Below are 20,223 nucleotides of genomic sequence, written 5' to 3'. Positions count from 1 at the left end.
CATGACCTGATCGTTAAAGAAAGGATATAAAATAGAGGAGATTCTGATAAGAAAAAAGTTGGCTAAGAATCAAGCGCTCACTCTGTCATTTGTGAGCCTGTCAGTGGATATTACTTTGTCTTGCCTCAGAAAAAAAGTTAACATGTATTCCATATGTCCCATCTGGTTCAGAACGAACCTTTAAGGACATTATCAAATACATTACAGATCGCACAAATCATTGTGATGTTGTGTGACAGTGGCTCCACCCCTATACGGGCTGGCTTCCAGGTGTGTGTGTGTGTTTCACAGTGGCTGCTTTATTAAGAGTTACTCATGTGTGACTTACGTTAACACATTACAAACAGTTTTCTGTATTTGTCGATGTTTGGGTTTTCAAACTACTGTAAAAATGTCCTTATTTTTGAAGGAAAAGCTCTTTTTTTCAATGAATATAACATTCAATTAACCGGAAATACACTTTGATAATGTGGTAAACGACTATTCGAGCTGCAAACGTCTGGTTTTTGATGGAATATGTACATAGGTGTATAGAGGCCCATTTCCAGTGTTCTAATGGTATGATGCATTTGCTAATCGTGTTAGAAGGCTATTGGATGATTAGAAAACCCTTGTGAAATGATGTTAGCACAGCTGAAAACAGTTTTGCTGGTTCTTTGAAAAGAATAAAAATCATTATTTCTAATCTTCTCAATGTCTTGACTATATTTTCTATTCATTTTGCAACTCTTTCGATGAATAACAGTGTGACTTTTAATGGAAAACGCATTAAAATTGTATAGGTGAGCCCAAACTTTTGAACGGTAGTGTACATACACACATAATTGCGACAAAAGTGCGAGTTTCACACTCATACTTGTCTTTTTTTCTCCGTCCATGTGGCTCCCATTCATTTTTTGTGTCCTCATTAAATGCTTTTTAAAGCAATAATTCAATTCTGTCAGATTAACACACACACACACACACACACACAGGTATGCACACCAAACCATTACTGTAGACAAGCACAAAAAAAACACTTGTGCATTTCATGATTTTCCCAGCAACATAAGGAGGGAGGGAGAACAAATGATGGAGTGTCAAGGGAGGGAAAAGACAAGATGAACAAGGTGAGCGAAGACGAGAAGAGAGAGAGTGAGTGAATGAGGACGCAAGGAGGTTGAAATTAACAGATGAAGAGAGTTTAGAGTCGAGCATGAATAAAAATGCACTTTTACATTGTGAATTAACAATTGTGATATATAATCATAAAAAACTATTCATTTTTGAGGTATCGTGTGAATGCAGGGGCAGCACTTTACACGGCTGAGCTGTAAAAGTCTGCACAAAGACCTCGTCGGCCAGTGCTGCCGAGTGATTTATGTGTCTCTCCAACATAAAACTGCACACTGACACTTACAGGAAGATGATAGAGAGATCTGGGGCTGACAAGGTGGATGTTTACTGGCCATCTGAGGTGTGTCTGGTCATTCCTGCACCAAGATGCTGCTGACACCATTGTTTTCACTCTATTCATTTCTCTGTTACTTTTACGGCCTTTGCGTCCTCTTTAGTCTCTCCCTGGTAGAACAGAGGAAGTCACATAACTGAAAAGCCAGTGTGTAAGCAGCCAGAATAAAATGACTGAGAGGGCTGAGGACAAGAAAAATCCAAGATGGCAACTGCTCTTAATAGAAATGAGAACAGCTAAGCTGCTAAATAATGATTTCTGTTGACTGTCCCTCCTCCATGTTTCCCTTCTGTTTTTCAGATTCATACAATGGAGGAAGTAGGGACTGAAGTTTTAGATCATAGGTTGAGAAACTGATCTGAATGGTGACTTTAACTGGGGCAAATAGCAGTGTTTTTATTATTATTTTCCATGTATTTTTGTCTGTGGACGTTAAAACAAAGCCCCTTTAAGCCCCCTCGTGGCACTGAGTGCATGTATAAGACGGTCAAGGCTGCAGTATAAACATATATCTGATTAAAATCTACCAAAAACAACCATCTCCAGTTCTTTCAAGACAAGTGACAATAATTCATATTCTGTTGCTGATTTATTCTAAACCCCCCGTCCTCTTCAAAGACGCATTAATTTGCAAATGCATGCACACACGCTCTTATAATGTTTGTGTTCACTTTTCAAGCAGCTTTCCAGGGTCATAATGGGAGAATGGAGCGGGATTATGGGTGGTGATACCAACAAGTAGCTTCATCTTCATCATTTATGCATGTTGCATACTGAAGCGATATACTTTTTTTTTTTTTTTACATTTATTTTACAATGACTGCACGTTCCCTCCATGCAACACCAATTTAAAGACCGGCGTCATCATTTCTGGATTTGATTTAACCCTCAACTAAGCTTAATGGCTGTAAATCTAATTACAGGAGCCTGCTTCCCACTCACTTATTATTAATCATAGTCATTCTACCATACCATCAACTTTATTATCCTGATTACCTTTTAACACAGTTCCCAGAGTTTTATGCGTTCATATTTTCCCCCGAAAGTTCGGCTTCAGTTGTAAAGCTAATGGGATCTGCAGTCCATGGTTAGACTGGATCTCCTGTTTCCTTCACGCACATAAAAAACTATTCGAATGAGCATCTAAAGAGTGTGTGCATGCATTAGTGTTAATGAAGGAGGAAGAGTTTATAGCACGGTTCTAGACGTGGCAGACCGCAGGATAAATACATGCAACCGCTGCAGTGGGGGGGGGGGGGGGGGGGGGGGGTGGAGAACAACTGTGATGGAAAAAACACAAAACCCACAACCGCTGGAATGCCACTTTAATTACAGTTGCAACCAGCGCGCCCCCCCAGAAAGTGTTTGCTTCAATTCTAACTGACACTCTCCAATGAAACAGACACTCCACTGACACATCAGGCCTTAACACCTCTGGAACCAACAGCGCAGAAAAGAAACCCCCGTTCAACCAGAGTCAGCAGCGAGCAGGACTCTGAGTAACAGGAACCAGATGGGATGTGGGACGCGGCCTGCAGTGTAAACGCTCAGTGATGTAAAGGAATCGCGTTGGAGCTCGCAGACGTGTGCTGCCGATTCTGGCTTGGTCATAAACCTTTAAATGAAGCCAGCTGAATAGCAGCTGTAATTGCAGACGCGGGTTAAATTTTGGGCTTGTGGTCAACTCTTGCTGTATATATATTCCGTCTCATATTTCGCCGCGCCACTTTCCTGTGGGCGCATGTCGAGGCATGCACGTCACCTAAGAGCATCCAGACCATAGTGTTCAGGCCGTGTGTCTGAGCTTACCTTATGATTCTTGCCATGTCTGTACACCATCCAGTCCTCTCCATTGGTGCTGACCTCCAGCTTGAAGGTGGTGACGTGGTAGGCCTTTTCGGTTTCCTTCGAAATGGCGCCCTGTGTGGCGATGCCCGTCAGCACCTTCAGAGTGTGGAGGTCGACCTGTTGGCCAGGAATGGAGAGGGTAAATAACTGCTTAGACAGCTGGTTTCGGAGAGAAATTTCAAAATAAAAGCCCCAAAAAAAACAAAAAAACCCACACAACCATTCAGTCATCCTCGCTCTAAATTTAATTCTATGTCTAATCTCTAAACCTACAAACTCTGCTTCCTCCCATTCTCTGTGCTCCTCTCCTATCTGTGTCTTTCTCCTGGCAGATCGATAGTAATGACCTGAGGCTCATTTTAATTTCCCCATATACAATAGCCATAATCACCTCCTCATCCTGGCTGCGGAGGCCATGCTACGTGTTTGGCATGCTGCTGTAGCCGTGTTGCATTATATGTGGATACTGGCACAGGAGTTCTAAGGCCTCAACCTCCTTTATTTAAAGGTTTTTTGGGGGATTACTTGATTTTATTCTCAGAATTCTGACTTTAAACTGAGAACTCATATATTTTTTTCCTGTGTGGCCCTAATGCTCTTCCATAAACTACAGTCTTATTGTTGCTATGGAGATATGACCGTCGTTACATGACCAAAAATATGATGCACTTCATTCCTTTTAGTAGTTTTAGTAGCTTCATCTCATATTTCCTCATATTGTAAGCTCTCCATTTCGATGAATTATCTTATCTAACTGTGACCGGAGATCATAGATCATAGACAGCTCTCGAAGCACTCGGCAAATAGCCGTTAGCTAGCTAGTTCGTTAGCTGCTTTCATAAATTGTAGTTATGTTCTGATATAAGTGTGCGAAGCTCAACGGTCCTGTGGATGTGTATCAAACCAACATATTCCAACACATTTTGACATTGTAACGTGCTTATTTGCGAAAACATATTACAACGAAATAGTTCCTCGGCAGATGTGGCCGCCATTTTTGTAAAAAAAATATCAGCCGGCTCGCTGACTTCGCAAAGCATCATGGGTAATTTCACTTCATTTTAAGCCTGCATCAGAGCTCACTACATTTTGAGGGCTGATTAAAAGGGCAAAATTGCACTCCCCCTTGTTCCACCCTACATGTGAACGGTCAAAATTTAGGGGCCTTATTCTCCCTCTTTGAGGCTCTTTATACCAGCAAATTAATCAGAAGGTGTTGTGTGTGTCTGTGTGTGCTGTGTCCCAGTGGGGTGTACAGTACAAAACACTAGGGGAGGTAAAATGCTTGCGTTTGTTATCTGTCAGAGAGACAGGTGTTTCAGATTACTCCCAACACACACACACACACACACACACACACACGCACATATGCCTACATGCTTAGGTACAGACAAAGATCCACCAAGACAACTAATCGATAGTCCGGAACTAAGGAGAGAAACAGATGAGCGGGGAAGGAAGGGTGAGGAGTAAGTGAGAAAAGGATGAAAAGAAAGACAGAGAGAGAGGAAAGAGAGGGGGGGGGGGAGAGAGATGCAAAATGAGGCTTCCTTGTAAAGGTTCCTCATCAATCACAGAGCTGTTAGAATAATGGAGCCAACAGTGCTCACATCATCAATCTGCAGCACACCTCACTGGACTACGCCTGAATAGAATAGAATAGAATAAAAAAGAGTTTCATTGGAGTAAATGCTGTGTGAGCATATATACACACACACTGTTATAAGAGACTACGGGGGTGCAAGATGCAAGGAGAGGCACATTGGCATTTATGACAGCTGCTTGTCAGGACGGGTGCTGTTGTGCGCACACACACACACACAAACTCACACACACACAGAGACACACACACACACATGCAGGGTCTTTGGTCTCTGCTATGTGTTAATGTAAGAGAACAGCTGAGAGCCTCTGTGGAACGCCGTGACCTAACCACAACACTGGTGGTGACCACAGGGGGACGACTTTTACAAGAGGCAGACGCTGCTTTGCCAGCAAACTTTACAACCGGAGGGTTCGTGACAAAAATGAAAAGATTTGATGCGTCGCCAATAATACAAACCCAAAATGAGAAGTGTTAATAATGCAGAGCATCAATTAAGACATGTTAATAAGTTGTAGAAAGCAAGTGATTAGTGTTTTACAAGTTGCTTAATGTCACACAATTTTGACTGAGGGACTCTAAAACACACTCTTGTTGAGGTTCTTTGCATAACAACTAAATGATTCATCATTTCTATAAATATATGACAGGTAGCGTTGGTTTAATATGTTTTAAAGAGGGTGGGAGAGCATATCTCTGTGCAGAACAAAGCCTTTTTTTCCCCTGCACTGTGACAGCAAATGCATCCAGGAATAATGAGCTTTGTAGCCAGCAGCTAAGACAAGTCAGTGAACAACTATTAGTTTAGACCGGCAAGTCCCAACGTGAGGTGTGAAATCCAACAAAAGTAGCCGCAGGCTAAATGTAAGAGGTCACTCTGTGATTGGAAAGAAGAAAAAACCCTGATGGAGTTTATCAACTACAAGTGGAAATAATCAGTGTTTGGTACGACTGAGGTCAGAGGTCAGGAACTCAGTGTTGTTTTTGTTTTAAGGAGTCATAATATAATACGTGAAAGGTTAAGGTCAGGTGTGGGTAAACCACTGTGAAAGATGGATGTTGCTGTTTTTCTCTTTTTAAATCATTAAGAAATAAAAATGGAGCTCCAGTTCTTTTTGTCTGGTTGGCTTAAACAAAGGCTTAGATGATTTCTGTTAATGATTTCTTTGTTATGTGGAGCAAAGAAACAAAGAAAATATTCATGTTTAAGAAGCTGAAACAATCAGAAATGTTGTTTTAATCATGAAAAAAGCTTCAAACCGATTCATCGATTATCAAAATAGTTTAATTTAGTAATTGATTACTAATAGATTAATTGTTTCAGCTCTACGTCCTCTTATAGTGAAGAGTTGTGATTGGTTTATGATAACACAAATCTCGTGTCCACACACATACCTGTATGTACTCCCTGTTGCTGTCTTCGTTGGGCGTCCACCCGTTGTCGTGATAGTTGAGTCGGGCCTGCCGCGGCAGCCAGTGCTCGTCATAAAAATTCGATGAGGCCGTGATCTGGTCGTCTGTGATCTTTCCTGACTCCATGCCAAACGCGTTACTGCAGTGGAAAGCTGTAGAGACGAGATTTAGACGATTATCGTACCGTTCTACAAAACAGAATCGGCGAGCGTGGACAACGTGTACTCACTCTCGCTGACTTCCTTGTGCGTCATGTTGTACCGCGCTGAGAAGCCGTCCTTCGCCACGGCCATGTCGGTGTGGAAGGACAGCGAGAGAATCCCGGTGGACGACTGGATCTCAGGAGGCACTCTGGTCCCGCAGTAACGGCCAATCAGAGGACCCACTGCCAATCAGGGAGCGGGGATTTGATTATTTCGTGTGTCTGCTCAGAATCTGTCAGCAGCTTCCACGGCACGTCATCATTTTTGTTCGCTTACTGGTTTAAACGATGACACGACGCCGTAAACTGCATTACAATTACAATCCAGCTCAACCAGATCTCACAGCGGTTTATTAATCTTCCAATCCCTTTATCCTTCAGTGCTCACATTTGTCATTCTTTACTTACACTGTTTTCCATTCCCTGACATTTGCTCATTGCTCCGCCCTCTGCTGTCAACATCCTTCTGCTTTTCAGTTCAGTGGATGTGTGTTTGAAGTGAATCATCTACTGTCTCCTTCTATAACACCACAACTTGTATACGTCAACACAAATAGACGAGTGTAATTCAGATTCACATGAAGCAGGAGGAGTGGGAGGAGCTAAAAGAGGAGGAAATAGCTGACAATCAGTCAGTGTTATTGATTTGTGTTGCCCTCCTCTTTGGAACGGGTGTATATCCGAAAAAGGGCTCTTGAGCAAATAACGGTAAAAGCTCATTACTTGATGGATGAGGATTCCAAATTTAAATTCATAGACCTAATTTTCCTTTTTTTACAAATACATAGTTGAGCATAATGTACCGCGTCTTTTACTCAACACCAGCTTGGTTTTCCGTCTCCTTCATTGAGATAAACAAAGGTCTCGGGTTAGGTATCATCTCGTCCTCTTCTGTCTTCCCTTTTGAATAAATAGAGCTTCGGGGGCCAGCTTTCCTCTCAGCATCTCCCGCCCTTCCTCCCACACCTTTAACCTCATGAGATACACACATGGTCGCTCTCTTTCCTGCTTTTACTTTTTCCTTCCTGTTTGGGTCCCGACACCGCTGCAAAAGAGAAAGCAAGTCCTTCACCTCTGTGTTTTTCCCTCCCTTCCAAACGTCCACCTACTTAATTCCATTGTGCTTCCTTTCCCTTACATCCTGCTTTCCTTCGTGCGGTCTCTCTTCATCACTCACCGCAGAATCCTTTAATGCTCTCATTCTCTTTCACTGCTCTCTTTTTTTTTTCTTCGCCTTTATGGTCATCTCCCTTTTTTTTCCCTAACCTTGCTTGTCCTCTATTAAATCCGCTGAAAAGAAGGTGTAGATGTTATGCCTTTATTCCGTTTCTCCTTTAAACCACGCTCATCTCTCTTTACCACCTTCACTGACCTTTCTACTCTTACTTCAGGCTAAATCCCTATTTACAGTCAAGTTATTCATAGAGACACAAGCGCCGCTGTTTGCTCTGCTTTTCTGCTCAGACTTTACTGGGTAAGTACTTTACATTTGAAAAATAATGTCTCCATTTGTTAAAGAATCAAAATCAAAAGAATCAAAAACCTCAACATCAGAAACCTAAAGATGTTAAAACAATTTAGGACAGAGAGATTTTTACTGCACCACTTGTTGAGCTGATTTCATGTTTCTTTCCTCTCTTTCTGCTCTCAAAGGCAGACCAGAGCTTTTTCTGGTCCTCATTTATCCATCTCAGCGTTCCTTTTCTTTATTCTCATCTCCCAGCATTAGAGGACCTTCCACATGCCCTTCCAACGCTCCTCTCTTCCTCTCCACCTCTTCTGTTCCTTGAACACAGATCCAAAACCTGTGCGCCTCAGATGTGTCCTTCTAAACTCATCCAACCCTTTTTTTCCAACAGTGAAGAGCAGAAATATCCCAGCCCTCTCTTCTCCTTCCTTCTGAGAGATTTTCCCCGTAAAAAGTTACGCTCTTTCTCTGGAGAAGGTGCCAACATCCTCGCGGTAAGCTTAGCTTTCATCTTCCAACGCATAGCTACTAAAATAGTTGCTATCTCAGTCAATAATGATGTAGGCAGGGCAGAACACACTTTTTTTTCTCTCTTTGACTCATGGTTTAGCATCTGTATCACAGCATTCCAAAATTCTAACCATCATTTTCAGATCAACGTCTCACCTCCGGGGAGTCCGTCCCAAACTTCCAGCCAGTCGTACTTGCAGTCCCCTTCTCCGCCTGGCAGGGGGTCGTTCTCCAGGTCAAAGGTGAGGAAGCTGAGCGTGACGTCCATGCTGGGGGGGACGATGATGATGAACGAGCACTCCAGGTTGTGGGGGTATTTGTCTGGGAAGCCCGGAGACTCGATGAGACCTGAGGGACTGGTGAAGTTACGCGAGCAGTCTGAACCTGAGGGCGAGAGGACACAGAAAGACACATGTTTTACACCATATTTACAAAACAATGCAGTACAACTGTATTTATCCCTGTGTATAATTTACTGGCGAGCAGCCTGTAGAATTAGAAAGTAGTGCAATAATCAGTGGCATAGCATTTGTGTGAGTTATGTGAATTGCAAGTACAGCTGATCAATAAAGCAATGCCCCAATGGCAGCAGGGAAAATTCACCTGTCAGTGTTAGAACACTCACTGATTTAGTAATTATTTGTTTCACACAGAAAGAGGTGGTGTTGACGTTAAATAGAACATATTCTAGTATATTTTGAGGTTGGAATAAGTCATAAACCTTAAAATTATATGAAAAACATCCGGGAAAACAGCAAAGCAAAATCGAATACATGTTATCTGACTGTCCATAATAGAGTGGCGAGAGTTCTACTGTGTACTTTAAATGCAGGTAAATTGGTTTGGGGGATAGCGTTCAAAAGTTTGGGGTCACAGGAAAAGCACTTGTACTTCAATTAATATAACATTAAATGAATCAGAAATACACTCAATACATTGTTAATGTGGTAAACAACTATTCTAGCAGCAAACGTCTGGTTTTTAATGGAATATGTACATAGGTGTATAGAGGCCCATTTCCAGTGTTCTAATGGTACATTGTGTTTGCTTATCATGTTAGAAGACTATTGGATGACTAGAAAACCCTTGAAAACACTTGCGCAGTTATGTTAGCACAAACAGTTTTGCTGTTTCTTTGACGATTATTTCTACTCTTGTCAATGTCTTGACTGTATTTTCCATTCATTTTTCAACTCCTTGATGAATAAAAGTGTGGCTTTTAATGGAAAACACCAAACAAATTATATAGGTGACCCCAAACTTTTGAACGGTAGTATCTAAATAGCATTGATGAGAATAAGAAAAGTTTACCAAAACCGAAGGCCAATGCAAACTAAACTTTTTACACTGAACGAGGTCAAATATATACAGCAGAACATGAGAAAGTTAAACAAGTACACAAGACAAAGGCAACGTTTGAGTATCCAGATAAAAAAAAAAATCCTCCTGACTGTCTCCTGACACAAGGAAGAAGAGACGGCCGCAAACCATAAATTCACAGAAATAGGTGAGACGATGCAGAGATGGTGTGAGAAAAACAGAAAACCAGCGGGGACAACAGCAGACAACACAAAATCTGTTGAGTGGTGATTATCGTGCTTAGCATATCATCATGTGCACGCACACACACACACACACATTCACACAGTGCAAACACATTCATATTGCATAGTGATTTGCATTGAGGTAATCTGGGGATCTTGATTTCTAAATGACTGTAAGACCCTATTTACTAATACATGCACAGACACACACACACACACTGCACATATTATGGAGTGTGGTTGCACCAAATTACACACACACACACACTACTTAAGCCTCTTATGATAACCCGTTTCTCTGTTTGGGTGTCTGTTATTGTGCTTGCGTGAATAAATTAAGACAATGTAAGAATATAGAGAAGTATGTACAGTGTAATGTGTGTTTTCTGTCACTTTTAATGACAAAATTTGTATGAACACAGTACACGTCGGTCAATCGTCAATCTTACTTATGCACTTTAAGCTAAGCTGTGACCTAATTTAGTTTTAGGTTTTTCTCCATGAAAAGCTGCGTCTGACACAAAATGACCGCAGACTTCTTTATTCCTGCTTATTCTACGGTAATTTAGGAATACTGATTTTGTTTTTTCGTGCCTCTTCCCTCTCACTGATACCACAGATGAACTTGGGCGGAATACTTCCCGCGTACAATAGAGCATTGATACATTTATGTAGCCTTTGCACGCTCTTAATTTGTTTGCTAATCTACTTGAATGCCTTCCGCGTGTCTCCGCGATGCGATCACTTTCCATGACATCTATTTTTAGTGGGGACGAAGATATCTGTTTTCTGTCTATGTCTGTTTTTTCTCTCTCTCTCTCCCGACATTTTCTTGTTATTGTGACCTCAGACGCAAGTAGCACACACACACACACTTCCACATAACATACAGTAGACACACACACACACACACTGTCTCTAATGGGGTTCCTTGAGTGTCTGGACCCCCTGCAGAGTGTGTTGCTGGGTAGTGTGTGGATCTGCGTGACTGTGAGCATGCGTGCACGAGTGAATGCCTGACCAGTTCTGTTGCCGGCAGCTATTTGTTCTCTTCTCATTACTTCATGTTCATGAACATGACAAAAACACTTCTGCCCTCTTTTCTCCCCCCGTCTCTTCTCTGTGGGGGGGGGGGGGTCATGTCTCTGTCTGACCTGTCCCTCAAACATAGTTCCTGTGAAACACATGCACCCTATATTATGTACATCTGTCTGTTTTGTGTCCATTGATCTCTCTTTTGTCCTGCATTCACTTCTCCTTCCTAATTAAACTTTGTGTACTCCCCGCACACTTCCCTTCCTTTCTTGTCTGCTCTTTCTTTGCGTCTTCTCTCCTGCTGTTCCTTCTTGACCATCCTCCCCGTGCCTCTTTTCATCCGTCGCAGCTCCATCACTCCCCTTTCTCCAACTGTCCCATTTCCTTTTCTTCTCTACTCACTTCCCATCTGTTTAAATTGGGCAAGTTTGGAAAGAAACACGTGTTTCACCGTGGGTTGTGGTTAGGCCGATGTGTGCCGGTAGCTCTGTGTGTGCGTCTCCACCGAGACTCTGGTAGGGGGCAAAACAACCCTGTCTCAGCTTGTTAGTATTAGGTTGTTGCAGGTTTAGCATGCAGCTAGTTGTACGCATCCATTAACTTTAAAAAATATACATCTCTTTAAGCCCACAGAGCATAAAATCAGTCTCCTTGTCAGCCAAAAAACTAGTGCTGGGCACGTTAACGCACAACGGTTTTGTTTTGCTTTTAGCCTGAAATAAGGTCTAGTGTACATTAGCTTGGACTCCGGTGACGTGGCACGTAAACATGACGTCACGCGTGTCTTTTTCCGGTCAGTTGGCATGGAAATGTGTCATGCGTTAATGTACGTTAATGTTGGCGCCAGCGCTATTGAAAATATACACCTCTTTAAGGCCACAGAGCATAAAATCGGTCTCCTTGTTAGCCAAAAAAAACCATATATCAACGTGAATTATTTTGCTGCTGTCTTATTCTTCCACTTAATGTCTTCTTTTATTATTTCTGGCTTTAAAACAAGGAAACTGTGGAGAATATGTAGAGTTCCCAGGCTAGCTTGGCAGGCATAGTACTAGCTTGACCCTCAATCGCATTATGTGGATGTGTTGATAAATTTAATTCAGTAAATTCGTTTTCTTCTAATGTCATGTAAACTTTACTGAGTGGGTTTGGATGACATGGCACTGTGTAAACATTTTAATTTGTATAACATGTGAGTGTTTCCTCGATGAATATGTATGCGTCTGTGTGTCTGGTTTAGCTGGCGTGCAGGTGCCTACTTTCATTCAAGCTGTCATTCAAGCCTGGCGGAATATTCATCGGATCAAACCCAAAATTATTCCCTCCACTTTCCTTGCGCCAATCTCCAACATGCGCGTAGACGAAGGCTTGAGGTGTAACACACACGCGCTGACAGACACACACACACACACACACACACACACACACACACACACACACAGACACACACACAGCTGACACTCATGCTCAGCAGCTCCTGCTAAACCTCATGCTGTTGCTTCCATATGTTTTTTTGGATTTCACCTCAGCATCATCTATGAAAACTGAAACTCAAGCCTCCGTCGCTGAACCACAGCAGGGATTTCCCTCCGTAATAAACACACCATTCAACCAAATTACTGCTGACACATAAAATTAAGCTGTCACAGGAAAATCACCCTTTTGGCTACCCATATGCAATTTCCTAAGAGCTGCTGGCCAGCTTCCCTTGATGATGAACCTCGGGGAGAAGAATTTCACATTTCTCTTCTGAGTTTGACGTGCATGTGAAATTGAGGCTTCTTGGAGCATTTTCGGTTCATCATCAGTCAAAGCGTTGTCTCCTTCCTCCTGATATTTGCAAACAAATCAATGCGAGTGAGTCTTTTCTGACATCTGACAAAAAAAAAAACATCTAGAAAAAGTGTTGTGTCTTTCATGAAATCCCCATCAGTAGGTGGCAAAGTGAAAAATAGCATTCTGTGGAATAAATCACAGAGTGAGCAAAGCTTCTGTTTGAGTGAGGGTGTTTCAAAGGGGGCACAATATGCTGCACTGCAGCCCGGGAAAATGATTCTATTCCTGGTTCAGGTTTGGGTTTGATGTGCAGGTTTTTTTTTTTTCCAGTAAATCAAGCCTTCAGTATTTGTTACACTGCTTCTCAAACCACAGAGTACCTTCCACTCAACACTGAGGCAGATCTGGATCCACTTAGCTCAATGAAAGCCAGAGGAGGGACGAGCAAGCGCCGTGATTGGTTAGACTGTGCGGTAAACTGACTGGACGTGAACGGCGTTGAAAAAGCACAGAGGAAGTGCCTGCAGGCAGCAGGCTGAACGTAAACAACAGCAGTTATTAGACGAATTGTCACAATAACTTCCACATTACACCATCAGGGAGTGTGTGTGTGTGTTCTTGTATTTGTTACATTTCTGGCAAAACACTGACCAAAATCTGGTCCTTTTGAGGCAGAATCTCATTTTTGAGGAACTGTTTAAGTTTAAGAATTGAATCGTTAAGGTTAGGGTTAAGCATTAAATGGTTATGGCTAAAGTTAGGGATATTACTATCATTAGACTTCAGGAAGTCAGTACCTTTACGGGACATAGTCGGACTAAGACAGGCATTGGGGCAAATTGCGGAGGAGAAAATCAATTTATTGGCCGAGTACGTCTGACTGCATCCCTCCATAAACTAGAGCATATTTACAGTTGACCTTTAAGTCACAGAAAAACAAACAGCAAACAGTGAGATGCACCAGTCCTGTATGTTTTGGTTCAAAGCAGTGCAGTTTATACGTTGTCTTCTTCTACTTCCACGTCAAAAAAATTGGTGCATGTACAGAACGCCAAGCCTGACTCTTGTGTGACTTAATGTATACATACAATACGAATCGCATTATCCAGGTGTATTAGTCTGACTAAGACTAGTTCGATTTTAGTCGGATATTAAGAAAACCAAATTATTGTCTTAGTCTGACTAAGATTGGACTTTTGTTATATTAGTCTGACTAAGACAAGCTCAATTTTAGTTGGATATTAAGAAAACCAAATGATTGTCTTAGTCTGACTAAGATTGGACTTTTGTGCATGAAGAGTCCTTAAAAGGATAGCTGTGTAAACCTGTGCGTGTGTATTTTGGTCAAGAACTATTTGAAAAAATAAACATTCTTCTTCTTCTTCTTCTTGTCAGGTTTATTTTAGAGGGTGTCTTAAAAATGTCTTAAAGTAATTTCTTGCTGTTTATTTGAAGTGACATTGATGTGCAACAAGGGCCTTAAGTTGTGGCTTGTGGTTAACATTAGACTAAGTCTGCTAGGAATAAATGTCGGTCAGCGCAATGTCCCAGTAAGTGACAAAAATAAGTGTGTGCATGTGTGTGTGAGAGAGAGTGAGTGAGCGAGTAAATGTGTTAATGTTTCCGTGCAGACATGCAAGCTCCCCGACCGACCGCTCAGTCTGCATCAGTGCATTCATATACGTCTGTCTGTGTGTGTGTCTGCTGAGTTCTGGGTCACAATAACAGCTGGGGGGGCACACTCCCTAGGCAGTAAAATCTGATTGGTCATTGTAATGTGGTGGCTGTGTGCATATTGGCTGTAATTTTTACTACAGTATCCATGGTAACAGAGCCGTAAACAGAAACAAGTGTGGTAGGGGCATTTTTGTGTGAATGTAGAGCCCACTTTTAGTTTTGTTAGCTTGTTTGTTTATGCAAGACCACACATTTTCAGAGAGTCTTTCTTCGTGTGAAGTCGTTTAAATGAGTTTTCAGCTCTACCTCATACACAAATGGGGAGAATGTGCATGTAAAAGCGGGTAAATACTGTGCTTCTGTATCTGAACATGTGCTCGTTTCCAGACTGATTAGACTGTTAATCTTTGAGGGGTCCAGTAATCAGGACATCCAGACAGTGGGGGGACAGTCTGCACCCCCTCACCCCCCACACACACAACCACACACACATCAGTCTTGTCATTTCTTGAAAAACATAGACTCCAAAACAGGCAGGACTAGGTCAGAGACTGGCCCCAAATTAGTCAGTCAAGGGGATAAAGGAACGAGAGAAGAAAAGCAAAACCATGATGGACTGTAAAATACCAGACACATGAGATGCTGCAGCAGACAGATCACATAAATATAACTTATCTGCATTTGTAATGATTTTAACAGTGGGTTTAACCAGATTTTACATCGCTAAAGCAAAAAAAATGTTTGTATCCAGTCCAAAAATGTCATTGTACGCATGGAAAAATACAACTTCTTGACATTTTTGTGAGTCTGTGTCTAAAAACACCTCAGGTTACACAGATAGAAGGAAACGAAACGGCTGAAAAGCGTTTTTGTGTCCATTTCAGATGGTCAAACAAATAAGATATTAAAATATAAAACACAGAATATGTTGGGAATTTTTTCTTCCCCACATATTTGGACAAAGTGAGCATTTGTATTAGATTACTAGATTAAACGTCCACTATTTTGATAATCGATTAATCAGTTTGAAGCTTTTTTTCATGATTAAAACAAGATTTCTGATTGTTTTAGCTTCTTCAGTGTGAATATTTTACTTCGTTTCTTTGCTCCACATAACAAAGAAATCATTAAAACTGCATTATTTTGGTTTGTGGACAAACCAAGACATTCGAGAACATCGTCGTTTCCAGGTTTGACAAACGCCGATCAACGTTTTTTGACATTTTCTTGACCAAACGATGAATCGAGAAAATAATCGACAGATTAACCGATTACGAAAATAATCAGCTTAACTTAAAACGTATAATGATGCTCGCTCCTCCAACTACGCACCAACACCACCTTAAACTGCACTCACTCATGCAAACTCAAGCATCATCAATCAACTCATCTCACATAAAGCATATCAATCCTTTCCCTGGACCACTGAGGCATGAACACTGACACTTGTGTTGTTTGAAGTTCACCAAGTGTCTCTCAGTGTGTGTGTGTGTGTGAGAGAGAGAGAGAGAGAGAGAGAGAGAGAGAGAGAGAGAGAGAGAGAGAGAGAGAGAGAGAGAGGGTTGAGGTTACTAACACAACACGTGCTGTTGTCACTGTTTCTCACTTGCTGGTACTGGTCTGTTGGGATGTTGTGTGTGTGTGTGTGTGTGTGTCACAGGGGAACAGGGCTCAGGACTCAATTAAGAAGGCATGCGTGGAATGCTTTCAGGGGGAACAGGACAAGATGGCTGTGGGGCCAACACTATGTGGCCCTCTGTCTCAGTCGCCCTTGATCTCAATTGGTCTCGCTTTGGCTGACCCACTGCAGCGTGAAGGGGAGCCATGTCAGACACACACACACATATACACACACACACATACACAAACACACACACACACACATACACAGACAGACACACAAAGTGCCATGAAGGGGAGAGATGTCTCGCCTGGACAGTCTAAGGAGCTCTCTAGGGTCCTCAGCTGAGTCTCTTGTCGCTTTTCTCTGCGTCTCCCATGACACCAGGGAGATAAATGGGGCTTGGTCACCTAATGAAGCGTGCTCAGTTGTCTATGAGTAGCTTGTAATACAGTTAGTAATAGGCCATTTGTAAAGAAGTAACCCTTCTAAAAAATCTGCCCTGTTCATTTTTCAATCTGTCCACATGTAAGGGTCATTCGCAGAGATGAAGTCCCTCTAGAGGAGGCTGTAAAATATACAGTCGGCTCCTGGGTGGAGGATCAACAATGACATGGAGCACCTAGTGGCTGAACGGGTACAGCATCAGTCCAGTTTGATTCCTTTATTGTGGAATAATTTCTTTTAATAACTTATTTTTGTTTATCTTATCTTATCTCCAAAAGCAAATAAACAAATTAGTGCTGTGGGCATGCTAACGACGCTAACAGTGTTAACGGCTGTTAATGTCGTTAATAACGTCAATGTTAGCGCCTGCCGCGTTTCCATGACGACGACCGGAAAAAGACGTGCGTGACGTCATGTTTACGTGACTCCCGGTTGTTAAAATTAGTCTCTAAAGTAACACTAAACTTTACAAACAGAGGCACGGTAACTGACGCTAAAGGAGCAAACGCAGCTAACGGAGCTAACAGGTAATCGGTGCCTGGACTCGGGTGCCACGGCACATAAACATGACATCACAAGTGTCTTTTTAACTAAAACAAACAAGAAACTGTACCTTCTTGTGTTTAACAGCTCTCTTGTAGTATACCAGGTGAAATATTTATCCAAAATCATCAATTAACATGTTGTATTTGTATATGTACTTAGAGTCTGCTAATATCACCTTATCTGGTACTTTCCACAGTGCAAGTAAAATCATGAATAACAATAGCATTTGTTTACCAGTTTTGAAGATTTCATAGCGCAGCGAGAAGCCTGCCCCCTGGTGGGCGTAGTCTGACACGAACTTGATGTGGAGCGAGGGGCCCGATGATATGATCGGTGCAGGAGCGATGTTGCTGCAGTGCTTCCCGAGAACGTCGGCCGTCTCCGAGTTCCCGTCGTGAATCTCGACATAGTCGTACCTGCGGAGGAAACAAAGAAATGTTTAACGATTATGAATTAATGAATTAGTTACTTTGTGATAGAAATCAAAGCAGATTTTGATTTGCATTGCAGGACATTGTTAAATCATCACAAGCTGCTTTCATGTGGTCGTGCATCACATTAGATCAAATTGTTTGCATCTATCAGTGTCTTGAGAGTCTTCTGAAAGCAGAGTTTAAACACAGTGGTTGTGAAAATTCAAATGCACGCCAGAGTAAGAAGAAGAAAAAAGAACCACCTGCAAAACAAAAACAGAACCATTTTCTAAAATGATGTAACTACACTGTAACTAAGTGATTCTACTTCCTGTGGACTTTCACAGTCACACTTTATGGATTATAGGACTACAAATATAAGATGACATGCTCCTCCTTCAAGGAAATCACTCCATCTGCTTTATGTTAAACTATAGGGTCACAGACAGGAGTATATCTTAACGGTCAAGCTGTTTGAACTGAGCCTGAACCCAGCAGCATGTGGTGCTAGAAACGGATTAATGTGGAACAAATGACTGTAGTTTACTTCTTTGCTCACATCTAATTCAATAATGACTGCAGCTCAGCCCGGAGGCCTTTGATACACGGAGAAATTCAAATGTCCCACATTTTAAAATCGATTTAGGAGGCTTCAACGCTTTCCCACTTTCCCTTTTCCCCTCTTACACATTAGTCTGACCAGGGATTTTTTTTCTTCTGTAATCCCATAACTGATCATGTTAGTATTGGATGTTTTGTAAAAGTCTCACATTTTGTATCAGCAGGAAGATACAGATTTCATTCCTGTTTCCTGTCATGTTTTCTGACCCCGGCACCCCCCCCCCCCAAAAAAAATTTTTTGGACCTATCTCCAGAGCCACAGCAGGGGTGTTGCCTCTGTGTCTGGATACCAAAGACACACCTGCCCGGCTCCTAAATAGCTTCCTGGGAAAAAATTCCTTTCGCAACAAGGAGTGTGTAACGTTTGGATATAATCACATAAATACATATATATACTGTACATATAAACATATACATATATACACACATACATATACATACATATGTGTATATATGTGCATATATATATATACATACACATATATATGCATATATATACACATATATACATGCATGTATATGCACATATACACATATATACATACATATATATGCATATATACACATATATACATACATATATATGCATATATACACATATATACATACATATACACATATATACATACATATACACATATATACACATACATATATACATATACACATATACATACATACATACATACATACATATACATGTATATATTTATATATATATATATATATATATATATATATATATATATATATATACATATACATACATACATATATATATATATATATATATATACATATACATACATACATACATAAACATGTATATATATACATATATATATACACACACACATATATATACACATATACAGCAACATAATAAAAGCACGTTGATTCTCGGTTGAATTTAAATGTCTTCTTCTTAATGTATTTATCAAAAGATATCATAAGACACCGGTGACAAAGCACTTCCCACCGCCTCGACAGATGACAGTATCATGCATCATGAGGTGATAAAAGTGAAGCATATGGTATTCTGTTGCAACTGTGCAGACACATTAATGGGCATAAAAGGGGTGTTAATCTTTCCACTATTTGTTAGCATGCGTTCACAGTTATGCCAAACCCAGGGGCCAAAACACACACATGCATGCGCGCACGCACACACACACACAGTACACTTGTTTTTATCACTTATTATATTCATGTCATTGAGACTTACAACCTTTAATCTCACAACAGCCTATAGTCTCCACCCTGGAGTTAGTGGCTTGACCTTTGGGGAGCCACTCTTTGTTGTCAAACAAAATATGACTTGAATTTCAAGGACCTATAGACACGAGCTGACAAGGAGAAGAGCCATTTTCACGCCGTTACATTTCAATCGCGCTTAACTCTCGCCGTCAAAGTGACACTTCACAACCACACACGTGTACGAGCGTGTATTTGTGTTAGACAAGACCTGGGGAAATGATAGACAACAGGATTGATTGTGAAAGCCCTGAGCAGCAGCAGCAGCAGCAGCAGCTTTTTTTTTACAAAACGCTGCCAAGTCCACACAGATGAGCGTGTTAGCGTCTTTATTCTGACAGGTGAGAAGGCTGCAAACATAATGAGGGTTATTCACTACCAACTCTCCCATCATGTTTTCCGTCTGCTTTATGTGGAACTATCACCACAATTATGACCCAAGCTGTCATAGCACTGAGAACGTGTGTGTGTGTGTGTGTGTGTGTGTGTGTGTGTGTGTGTGTGTGTGTGTGTGTGTGTGTGTGTGTGTGTGTGTGTGTGTGTGTGTGTGTGTGTGTGTGTGTATGTGCGGTACATGTCACAGTTCCTGTCGTGTTTTCCCAAGAGAACGCCTCATCCCAGCGACAGATTCCTCCTCCCCCGGATTTTTTTTTGTGAAATGACAACTTTGTTGAGTAGCTATTCATATCCGGACAAGGGATCTGTTTTTTCTGTCTCATTTTGGCTCAGTCCTCTCTTGAGTATTTCACTTCTCAACACTTGTTTTTTCCCTACATCATTCTTTGTCTTCCTTCT

At 41.4% G+C, this 20,223-nt stretch overlaps 1 protein-coding gene across 1 annotated transcript in view; it reads right to left on the bottom strand.

Moving 5' to 3' along the window:
* LOC310943289 (neuropilin-2-like) overlaps nt 1–20,223 on the bottom strand; it is a gene marked incomplete at its 3' end in the record, with an annotated part of 85,765 nt that overhangs the window by 41,949 nt on the left and 23,593 nt on the right. The window contains exons 3-7 of the mRNA XM_083908830.1: nt 17,375–17,556; nt 8,651–8,878; nt 6,544–6,699; nt 6,297–6,466; nt 3,260–3,415 (exon numbers count right to left, since the gene is read on the bottom strand). Coding sequence (XP_083764956.1) covers nt 3,260–3,415; nt 6,297–6,466; nt 6,544–6,699; nt 8,651–8,878; nt 17,375–17,556 — 892 coding nt within the window. The remainder of the gene's footprint in view (nt 1–3,259; nt 3,416–6,296; nt 6,467–6,543; nt 6,700–8,650; nt 8,879–17,374; nt 17,557–20,223) is intronic.

The sequence above is a fragment of the Microchirus variegatus genome, assembly GCF_963457635.1.
Source record: "Microchirus variegatus genome assembly, chromosome: 22".
Classification (NCBI taxonomy): Eukaryota; Metazoa; Chordata; class Actinopteri; order Pleuronectiformes; family Soleidae; genus Microchirus; species Microchirus variegatus.
This window is presented reverse-complemented; position numbering and strand designations above follow the sequence as displayed.